Source organism: Diuraphis noxia, unplaced genomic scaffold, assembly GCF_037042655.1.
Source record: "Diuraphis noxia isolate RWA-SAM2 unplaced genomic scaffold, SU_Dnox_SAM2 contig0001, whole genome shotgun sequence".
Classification (NCBI taxonomy): domain Eukaryota; kingdom Metazoa; phylum Arthropoda; class Insecta; order Hemiptera; family Aphididae; genus Diuraphis; species Diuraphis noxia.
Window position 1 is genome coordinate 59,438,930 of NW_028301711.1, and position 12,382 is coordinate 59,451,311.

The 12,382-nt window shown below is 27.6% G+C and overlaps 1 protein-coding gene across 1 annotated transcript; it reads left to right on the forward strand.

Moving 5' to 3' along the window:
* The first annotated feature begins 3,787 nt into the window (after positions 1-3,787).
* On the forward strand, positions 3,788-9,781 carry LOC149061044 (uncharacterized). The gene is made up of 3 exons (XM_089216038.1): positions 3,788-4,909; positions 8,134-8,287; positions 9,031-9,781. Exons 1-3 carry the CDS (start codon positions 4,735-4,737, stop codon positions 9,563-9,565), a joined length of 864 nt encoding a protein of 287 aa, XP_089072164.1. The 5' UTR covers positions 3,788-4,734; the 3' UTR covers positions 9,566-9,781.
* Positions 9,782-12,382: the final 2,601 nt, after the last annotated feature.

The window sequence follows — 12,382 nt, forward strand, 5'->3', positions numbered from 1 at the left end:
CAAGCGAAGAGTCAACATAATTTTTATATGTAGAAAATAGAAATACAATTCTTAATACTCTTTTGGACTTCACTATCTGAATCTGGTGGACGACTTAATTTAGTAATAAATCAAAAATGTGTAGAAATATAACTATACGCAGCAATTCTATTATCTAGTTCTAAAACAAATTTATCAATAATAATATAATGAGTATCAATTCTCATTTTGTCTTTTCCTTTATATTATATAACTTCTGTTTTACAACCACTAATATATTATGATCAGGATACTTTTTTTTCTCGTTCTTTCAGCTTCATTCTCATATGTTTTACAAACATTTTGAATAAGTTGCATGATTTTATTTTCATAAAATTCATTATAATCTCTCAAACTTAATACAAAATGCCTTAATGATTTCAGCAAGTTAACGGCTTTTAATGCATCACAGTGTTTTTTTGTAATTCAATTGAAGTTTTATTACTTCTCTCCAAAATATCACTCCATAATAATGTTAGATATGCAGTCTTTCTTTTAACATTTTTTCCACAAACTTTTAACTTCTCTTTTTATTTCACCATTTTCATATAATATTTTTAGAGTATCGAGAATTTTTTCATAATTACCTATTAATGCTTAACATGCTTCAGAATGACAAGGCCACTTAGTACCACTCAAAGATTTAAGTGTAATTAACCGTTGCTTATCATTTTTATCCAAGTTATCTGTTAGTATTTTCCATATATGGGTAGAACTGCTGAAAAAATTATAAAATGTTTGTAAAAAACCAAAAAAGTTTACTACCTCAACACAGCAATCGACAGAGTGAACACCAACTAAATTCAATGAATGAGCTGTACATGGTATATAGCCATGGTTATGGTATGGCATTAAAGCTAGATCATTTTTACATTTGACACGCGCTTGTAATCCTTTAAGCATGCCACTCATATTGGACCCGTTATCGTAAGACTGTATCGTAAGTTACCCCTACAATCTTCAATACTTAATCCAACACCCGAAAGAAATTTTTCTAAAACATCATAAATTGATTGACTTGTATGACTTTCAATAGATTTTAATCCTAGTAATCTTTCTTGTACATCTGACTTTTTACAATATCTTATTACAATAGCCATTTGATCCACTTTTGATAAATCTGAAGTAGAATCCATAATAATAGAATAATATTTCGATATTTTACTCATTAGTAATAAAATGTATAACATCAGTTTTTAGTAAATCCATAACTTCATTGAAAATAGTTTTTGCCTTTTTCCTTACATTTCCAAATGATTTTTTAAAATTGGATCATATTCTGAAATTAATTCCATTATACCAAAATAATTTCCATTATTATTGTTTCCAATTATTTCAGTATCCCCTCGATATGGTAAGTTTCTAGAAGCTATAAATTTAATAATTGATACAACTCTTTTTAAAACATCAACCCAGTATTCAGTTTCAGAAGATATTTGTCGACACATTTCTTTATTAATTGATCTAGTTGTATCTGTCCGTAATAATAATTTTGTTGTAGCATCCGATGTGCAATACTATTTTCATGTTCACCAATTCTATTACTTTTTTACCATTTATCAAAGCCAATGCTTACAAGGATTATCTCGAAGTGGACCGCATAATTTACAAACATAACAAAATATTGAATAGGTATAGCAACCATTTTCTATCACATATCTCACCATTGGATAGTGCTCTATAAAAAACTGATGGAGAAATATAACTTGTGTGATCAGTTCCTAATGTATAAATAAAAACAAAAATGTTATTACCTAATTGATAAAAAATCAAGATACTTGATTTTTAAAATATTACTTAATAAATACAATTCAAGCTATTAAAAACACATTTAAAATCTAAAAATTTAAATAAAAAGATTATAATAATATACAACCAATAGGTATAGTAGGTATATAGTATAATATTAATACAGGTATTGCACTGTTACTTAAACATTATTAGTGGCACTAAAATTTCAATTCATAAAAAATTGAAACGTTATTGTATGACAATTTGTACTATAAAATATTATATTATATAAATTAAAAATCAAAAATCAAAAATAAATAATATGTTTTGGTACCTTTAGGTAATTTATATTATTTTTTTTTTTTATTATTAATCAATATTTGATAATTTAATTAATTAATATTATGATGAATATTTAAGTAGGTAGATGCATTTTGTATATAAGGTTTTTAGTATAGTAACCTACCTGATATAATACGTGCCGACTGACTAAAATAATTGCTCTCCTTATTTTGGAAAAAAGTTGATCCTTTATTTACACAGAAACTTATAAATTTATCATTCATATTATTTGGCCAGTTAAATGGATCTTTGTAATATTCATCATGATCAAGAATAGTATCTGATATCAAATTAGACTCTTCAATTTCTGTACAGCTACTTGAACTTGGTACTAGATGAGGAAAAACTAATGTCTGATTATCAGCTTTTAAAACTAAGTCTAATTTATCGCTTGGAACAGTTGGAACAATAGCTATAACAGGTTCTATATTATAGAAGTATTCAAACATGCATGTTGTAATAAACTCACTTACTACCAAATACTTTGTTTTAGTACCTAATATGTCGTACTTACCGGGATTTAAAACTGTAAAGAACCCTGTAATTTTAGTCAGTTTTGAAGTAAATTATTTCTCTTGTCTTTTTTTTTCTTTTCTCCGCGTCACTTAGATATTTTTTTGTGTCACTCATTATTATTTTAGTTGTTTCTTAATTAATCATTATAAGCTAATAAGCTATAACACAATAAAATAAATAATACAATACTACACGAGTTGAACTGTAGTCTATAATAATTATAAAATAAAAATTATTTAAATAAAAATACACATAGCCTAATAGTCGTAGTGAAAAGTGAGTAGTAAATATATAATATTATATAGTAAACAGTAAACACCGTACCACAAACTCCACTCCGTCTGTAACTATCCGTCGGCCATCAACATAATACGATTTCACGAAATTTCCATTATTACAAATTCTATTTATAGAGTTAGATAAATTATATTGCCTCCATATTGAGATAATAAAAACATGGACTGGACAATATAACGTCTTATCATATATAAATTATATGGGTAGGTACCTCATACGAATAGATCAAGAATACCTAATATCTATTATTAGTTATTATCATATATACGCTATCAATTATTAGAATATTATTTTAATATTTATTATCATTTAGTAATTTTTCGTGACATAAAATTAAGAACATAAAAAAATATATAAAAATTCTTTATAACTACTTTAAATGCATTAAAAACATATATTTTACAGATAAAGATGGGCCCTAAGGCCGGGGCTATACACAGCGTATTCCGCCGCGTTTCGAACGCGGCGTATTCCGCGGCGTTTTCCGTCGAATTCAAAATACATTGGTTTATATCGGAGTAGCTATACACGACGGATGTAATACGCCGCGTTTTCATCCGCGGCGGAAAACGCCGGTCGGCTTGCGTTTTGGCGGACGAACGCCGAAGTAATAAAAACGCAAACTCCTAATTTTACATTGTTTTATATTAGGATGGGCTATACTGGTGACGGAAAACGCTGCGTTTACACCATAATTTTATGAATACAATAATTTGACGAGGATATTCAATATTTTATCTATTTAATTTAACTACCTACTCATAAATAATAAATAGATTGTATATTTTATATATAGGTAGGTATTATATTATATTAATTTTAATATATGTAAAGAAAAATGTTAAATTATTTCATATTTGATATGTAGTATCAAAATATCTAAGTAAATATTTTAATTAGTTTAATTAGTAATTGATGTTTATAATTTGTGTTGGTTACCTAATTTTAATTTATGGAAGTATTAAGAACAGTTTTGTAAAGAACAATCGTAGAAAAGTTCAATAGGTGGTGTTGTAATTAAAGAAATTATAGAAATAATTATTGGTAGAAATTATTGGTATATCAAAGTGCATTGAAGCTTCCTCCTATTTCCCCCCTGACAATAACTTGAAAATTGAGTGATGCTAGTTGCGAGGACACTAGGAAGAGCATTTGTAACTTAAAACAACTTTGTGAATAAAATGGCCTATGTTAAAAACAAAAAAATACTAATTTACCTATGTAAACCCCAATGAAAGTATGGAACAGTACAATATTGTCCATCATATAAATTATAAGTTATAGGTACTCAAATATAAGCCATAAACATGAAACCAGCTAATAATAAGACAAAATTAAATAATTTCTGTTTTATTTTTAAACTAATATTATATTATATAATATGATGGGATATTAAAACTATTTATATAAATTATTTTAATATATTGTGCATTATTTTTCATACCACCGTGCTGGTTAGCTGTGTGACTCGAGCCGTACCTTCGAGCTGTAGGTAGTCTTGTTTTGAAAATGTATAATAAAATTAAAAGCTACCAAAGTATTTAAATAGAATTGTTATTTTAAAATAACTATTGGAAAAATATAAACGTGTGATCATATTATTTTCTTTATTTGAGTGTTCGACACTGTGACGTTGACATCTACGGACTCGTGGTCAACTAATCATTTATTATAATTAATAAGTAGGTATATCACATTTTGTGCACCAGTATTATACCTTTACTAAGGTAAGTAAAATTATTAATTTTTTAATTGTGTTTAAAATAATAAAATGTATTATAAATTATTTGTATACATTATTTAACTTAATTTTCTACATTACAGAAAAATATGTCATTTGATACTGATTTTTTCATTATATCTATTGAACAAAAAATAAGTATTTGGAACACATCATGTATGGAGTACAGAAACCGTGATTTAAAGTTAAAAGATTGGGAAGATATTGGAAAAACTATGAATCTTAATTTTAATGATTTCACTGCGAAACAAAAGGATGACTACAGTGAGTATCTACATTATAATAATAACAATAGTATTTATAACCAAAATTTATTTAATAATACGCATTTGTGTGATCATAATATAACATAATAGAAAAAAATTATTATTATAATGTTCCACCTTAATTTAATCACGTAATGCTACTTATTGTAACATGATAATAGTATTATTATTAAATATTAATGTACCTAATACATAAAAATATATTTATTATTTAGTAAGAAATTATTAAATTTTAAAATACTGCCACTCCAACAAGCCTTCTGGGCTATTAAAATATTTAGCATAATATTCTCTGACGTCTTTAGCGTTTGTACCTGATGATCCTCGAAATACAGTGTCTATTGAATCCAATTCACAACAAAGTGTTTCTTCATAATTAATACCATCACGTCTTCTCACAAAATTATGCAAAACACAAGCACCTTTAACTATTATTTCTGCAAAATCAGGTTCAACTAGTAAAGGGGTATGAAACACCCTCCATTTATTGGATAGTATCCCAAATGCGCATTCCACATAACGCCTAGCTCTTGACAGTCGCAAATTAAAAACTTTTTTCTGGACATCCAAGTTTTTTTTAGGATACGGCCTCAATAGATTTTGGTGTAGACCAAACGCTTCATCACCAACAATTACGAAGGGTTGTTCTTGACCGTGGTCGTCGTTTGGTAGCTTCTTAACTCCGGGTACATTTAATTTATTGTCGTATAATTGTTGTCCTAGGGGAGATCTTTTAAATATATTACTATCTCCTTCTCGACCATATGCACCTACATCCACTGTCAGAAAACAATAATTAGAATCAACCAACGCCATAAGTACGATAGAAAAGAACTTTTTATAGTTAAAAAAGTCTGTTCCACTATGTTGTGGACTTATTATACGAATATGCTTTCCGTCCACTGCTCCTAAGCAGTTTGGAAAGTTCGCATTCTTATAAAAACCTTCCGCAGTATTCAACCATATTTCATTTGTTGGTACAGGCATCTCTAAGGGTTGTAACTTTGTCCACAGTACCAATAAAGTTTCCTTTATTATCACACGAATAGTGCTTTTTCCAACAAAGAAATCCAAATGTAATTGATTGAAAGTAGCTCCAGTTGATAAGTACCTGGTAAAAATAATAAGATTTACTTAACTTAAAATTTAAAAAAAAAAAGGTGGGCAAGTGGATGTCGCTCTGCTGTACAGTAGGTTACAAGTGGGTCACTGTATAATGGATGGTATTAAATTTGAATTCAATGATATAATATCATTGTATAAGAAAAACGATTCTGAGCGGAGACGGTATGTCAGTCTAGGTTTAAGACATATTATATACTTATCTATGGTATTAAAAAAATAATTCACCTATAATAAATTCCAAATACATCAACAACAAACCGTGACACTATCACAGATATATAATAGTTTACTTTAGAAGTTTCAAGTACCCAAAAATAATATTGTACAATCACAACAAAATAACTAAAAAGAATATTCTAGGTTTTTTAATTTGTAATTCGTCCAAATTTGAACTTAAAATGACTATAAAAATAAACTGAGTTTATGTATTTTTTAGATTTTTTCTTAACATAATTATCTACTTACGTGGAACCTTGTTTTAAATTTTCAATCCTAAGCTATAAAAGTTGAACATTTTATAAATGATTAACTACAAAATAATTATTAAATTTTAAATTTGATAAATGTTGTCCAAATTTGAACTTTAAATGCTTATAAAAAAAAAATTGTGCCTATGTATTTTTAATATTTTTCAACTGCTATTGTAACAATATAGCAGGAGCCTTGCATTAATTTTTCACGCTTTTTTAACCAACAAATAAAATTTTATTGATATTTATAGAAAAAAAAACTAAAAAAATTGAAAACTGACAATGTCCGTAAACAGTTCAAAAAGGGTCGAATTATTTTCAAAATTGTATCGTGTATAGAAACTGCAAATATAAACAACCAGTTAAAATTTCATGCATCTACGATCATTTGTTTCAGAGTTACACCAAAAACCAAAATCGATTTTGATAAAAATCAATTTTGCGTAAAAATTCCCGTTTTTCCTTAATTTTTCTTTTGTTTTTCACGTCGCTTTTGAAAACTACTGAGAAATTTTTACTTTTGACCCCCCAAAGTACCAACTAGATTCAGTTTCCTATCAGAAAAGTTACTGTTGAAGAAAATCGAAGCATTTTTACTGTCCTAAAAGGTGATGACAGACACAAAAAAAAATAAAAAAAAACACACATCATTGTAAAATCAATACATTCATCGCTTCGCTCAGAATCTAAAACTCATAAATGCCTAGCCTCGAGTATTAATTTATTAACAAATTTAGGATTCTGAGTGGAGCGATGAATGTATTGATATTACAATAATGTGTTTTTTTATTTTTTTTGTGCCTGTCATTACATTTTAGGACAGTAAAAATGCTTAGATTTTTTTCACCAGTATGTTTTCTGATAGGAAAGTGAATCTAATTGGTACTTAGGGAGGTCAAATATTTCTCATTAGTTTTCAAAAGCGACCGGAAAAACAAAAGAAAAATTAAGGAAAAACGGGAATTTTGACGCAAAATCTGTTTTCGAGAAAATCGATTTTGGTTTTTGGTGCAACTCTTAAACAAATAATCGTAGATGCATGAAATTTTAACTGGTTGTTTATATTTGCAGTTTCTATACACGATACAATTTTGAAAATAATTCGACCCTTTTTGAACTGTTTACGGACATTGTCAGTTTTCGATTTTTTTAGTTTTTTTTTCTATAAATATCAATAAAATTTTATTTGTTGGTTAAAAAAGCTTGAAAATTTGATAGAAGGCTCCTAGTATATTGTTTCAAAGGCATATGAAAAAAATTAAAAATCGTTAGTCACAGTTTTTATTTATAAGCATTTAAAGTTCAAATATTGACAAAATACGGAAAAATCACGAAAATTAGCAAATTATTTTGTGTTGAAAATTCGTAAAAATTTTGCTTTTAAAATCTAAGATTTTAAAATGTAATACAAGATTCCTTATAAGATAACTACCTTTATCAAAAAAAAAATGTCCATAAGAAAGTCAAATTAAGTTTTTTTTTATAAGCATTTAAAGTTAAAATATTGACAAATTACGTAAAAATGTCGAATATTTTCAAATTATTTTGAGTAAGAAATGTATAAAAACTTTTATTTTCAAATCTAAGAATATGCTTGCAATTTTAATTGAAATTCATATTTTTTTAGTTAAAGAACTTCAGAAGAAATGGAAGAGTTTACGCGATGCTTTCAGAAAAGAACACACCAAGTATGATAGATCTGGTTCTCAAGCATCAAAAAAACCGAAATATTGTTATTACGATGCTTTGTCATTTTTAACACCGACATTTACAGTTCGACAGTAAGTTTAGCCTACTTTGGTTACAAAATAACAATATATACCTACATTAGCTACTTTTTATATAGAATTAATTTTTAGGCTATATACTATACATACATGATAAAATGTTCTAAATGCTTTGACTTAATTTGAACTTTCTATAGACATGAGAATTTTTCGGAATTTTTTTTAAGTGGTTGAAGTCACAATTTTTACAATTTTCGTCAAAATTCCTAAAATTTGCAAATTATATTTTTTAGTAACAAATTTTTTTTTTTTTTATATATCTAGGAGCTGAAAATTTAATAGTAGAATCTTCATATGACATGCTAAAAACTAAAAATCAAAAAAAAAAAAATGTTTTTTTACAACTTTTTTTATACACATTTGAACTTTAAATTTTTGTAAAAATTAAATATATTATAATATATTTTACGTATAGGTATTTTATAATACACAATGACATTTTCAAAATGTTTAGATTAATTTTAACTTTTAAACTAATGCCCAAATACCATGAATCTATACACACTGTTCTAGAGCAAGGTAGTATATTGACTCAAAAGTGAATAACAATAGTATAATATGATAAACATATTATTATGAAATAGGCTGACAGATCGTTATTACTTATTACGCTCAGAATCGTATTTTGTTTACAATGATAATATACCATTGAATTCAAAATTGACACTCAGTGACCGATCACTATCGATACCACCCAACCTAACCCACTTCCTCAGTCCTCACTTTTTTTATTTCAGAACATCAGGTAATATTTCACTATTTTCACTCGAAAATACTATGAATATGGAAGATGAAAATCCAACAGAAGATTCACCAGACATTGACGCTGATCCTTCTTGTGATTTAACTGCACAAATCGATACACCCACCATGAACACGCCTTTGCCAACATCCATCTCGGGAACAAAAAAAAACACGAATAGAAAAAATAGTGATTCGCCTTCTTTATTCCAACAGAAACTTTTAAAAGTTTTGGATAAATCTCAGAACGAAGATGATGATGACGACAAACATTTTCTTCTGTCATTATTACCCAGAATGAAGGCAATTGATAACGCCAGTAAAATGGATGCTAGGATTGAATTGATGCAGGTCATACAGAAATATGCCAGGAAACGTCCCGCTGAATCAACTTCACCATATTGTCTACCCATACAACCAATTCAATATCCACCATCTATGCCAACTTTGAATACATCTCACGAATATGGCCTGCAGGTTCCTGAGAATGTAATTCCTGGCTCAAGTAATAATTGGCCACCCCACTATTAGATCAAAATTTATTTTCATTTTTTATTATTTTGTTAAGCACAGGTGTTAATATTATTTTGTTTAAATATGATACTAGGTATTTTTCATTTATTTAATTTGATTTTATAAGTTGCATATAAAGTGTTCAATTTTGATTTAATTAGAAATAATAGGTAATAAAGTATTTATTCAAATAAAAAATTGGTACTTACTTTAGAGTAATCGATAACCTTTCCACTGCCGGTATTGTATCACCTTTGATGTTTTGTTCTTTTTCCAAATCACTTTTTACAATATTTAGAAGTTCATCAAATGTTTTTACAGACATTTTATAATAACTAAAAAATTTTTCAGGAAATCGTCGTAAGTCCTCATATATTATATTGAATTGGCCCTTTTCTGCCCTTTTTTTCCCGTAGGGATGTACCGCAAACTTCCTGTGTACAGATTTCTCTCCTTTTTCTTCCAATGCCTCATTTATGGCAATTATTAGAGCTGGTGTAATTTTTGGCATAATGATAATTGATAAACCTACTCCTACGAACTGACTAGTGCAAATGATCGATCGATGAGTGTCTATTTATTAATTTGTGCTATTCGATTGCGATTAATATATTTATTATTTATATTATTGATACAATAATTATGGGATTTACCATTATTTTTAAATATTGTATAAATATATGAGGCGGAATACGCTCGACGGATACGTCTTGTATAGCTCGGCCGTCGGAAAACGCCGCGGAATACGCCGCGTTCGAAACGCGGCGGAATACGCTGTGTATAGCCCCGGCCTAAAAATCAATGGGCCCCGGGACCGTGCCCTCCTTGACCCCCATCCAACCACCACCTTAATCCGGACTTGTGTTCTCGTGATGCTCGAGGGGGAGCTCTGGATCTCAGTACCCCATACACCAAAATAACTTTACTAGGTATTGTGATAATATAATAATTATAGCGTCTATGCTATAGACTATAACATTACAGAGTCTGTAATACAGACACAAAATACCTAAGTAAGTTTCTAATAATATTTAAATAATAGTGATAATTATTTTCATGATTTAAATTTAATTTAGCTTGAGTTATGACATGCCATTGTTTAACTTCATGTTCACGTCAAACTCGAAAATGTACATGGAAAATGATAACAAGCACAGCCATTATTGCTTACGAAATAAATACATATTATTTTTAAGATTCAAATTAAATGTGAAAGAAACTCATACATATTGCCATTTTTTATAATTTGAGTGACGCTCAGTGGCGCTTAGTGAACGAGTGCTTCCTAGCAATTTTAAACAATAGAGAAGAACATTTCTCTGGACGGTACTTATAAGTTGTATTATAAATATAATACGATTGATTCTTTTATTCATTATTTCAAAAAGTATTAATTATTTTCCCCTTATGTTTAGTAGTAAAAAAACTATTAACTTGAATTTCTGCAAATGGCAGAGTAATACGTTATTAATACTATGAATAAAACAGTTTTATTTATAATTCGAAAATTAGTTTTTACTATTGTTTTATTTAAAAATTTTTTTTTTGAACTTAACGTGTTATAAGAGAAATAAATATTGTATCATATTGGTACCTAAGTATGAAAATAACATGTTTAACATGTTCAGAGGCATAACTATGACATTATTTTACGCCCAATCATAGACCAAGGTAGAAAATATATTATTCCCTACTAAGGTTCTGAATTTGAAATATTTTTCTTCTTTTATATGTGTTCAGTTATAAATGATTATAAATAATTTTTTGATAATATACAGAAAATATTGATAATGAATAACTATTATTAGTTATAATTTATATTAACCAAGGTTAGGGAACTACTATATTGATTTATGTTGATGGTTGTAAATTAAGTTTGTTATACAGGGTGATTTTTTTATCATGAACCACTCATTATTTCAAAAAATATCAATGTTTTTGAAAATATTTTTTTACAAAGTTTCGTGTTATTAAAAAAACAACATTTTCATTAAAAAATTATGTTTTTTAATATTTTTTATCCTTATATTTTTTTTAAGTTTTTTACTTTTTTGAATGACAACCTATAGTTTTAATTTCATATTCCAAAGCAGAATATTTTTCCAAGTATTTTGATACGTAAAAATCGAATTTTGGACGAGTAGTTTATGAGTTATAAGTATTTAAAGTTTAGATTGGCGGAGTGGAGTGGTACGGGTTACCCCGCAAAATGTTTGTCCACTACTCCGCTTGTCTAAACTTAAAATACTTATAACTCATAAACTACTCGTTCAAAATTCGATTTTTACGTATCAAAATACTTAGAAAAATATTCTGCTTTAGAATATGAAATTAAAACTCTAGGTTGTCATTCAAAAAAGTAAAAAACTTAAAAAAAATATAAGGATAAAAAATATTAAAAAACATAATTTTTTAATAAAAACGTTGTTTTTTTAACAACATGAAACTTTGTAAAAAAATATTTCCAAAAACATTGATATTTTTTGAAATAATGAGTGGTCCATGATAAAAAAATCACCCTGTATAACTGCATAACATATGGTAAGTACCTACTTATATTGGTATTAATTTTATGGTATTATACATAAGTTATCACCTATTAGTTGGATCTTTATTGGCCATTAATTATTATTTTTATTCGTTGTGATTTTTGGAAGTAAAGCGGCATTGTTATTTTTCTTATTTGAGTTATTTTGTATTAATTGTATTCATAACGATTGTTGCCTGTTGGACGTTACTTCGTTTTTTTATTTTTTACATACCTAGGTACCTAGTTTTATAACAACCATTTAATTGTTTTTATTTATTTATAATCAATTAATATGAGGGAAAAAA

What these genes read in the sequence shown, in the direction of transcription:
- LOC149061044 (XM_089216038.1), top strand. Translation starts at nt 4,735, where the DNA reads ATGTCATTTGATACTGATTTTTTCATTATATCTATTGAACAAAAAATA. An exon ending in GAAACAAAAGGATGACTACA is followed by an intron (nt 4,910 to 8,133) that starts GTGAGTATCTAC and finishes ATATTTTTTTAG; the next exon opens with TTAAAGAACTTCAGAAGAAA. An exon ending in CCGACATTTACAGTTCGACA is followed by an intron (nt 8,288 to 9,030) that starts GTAAGTTTAGCC and finishes TTTTTATTTCAG; the next exon opens with AACATCAGGTAATATTTCAC.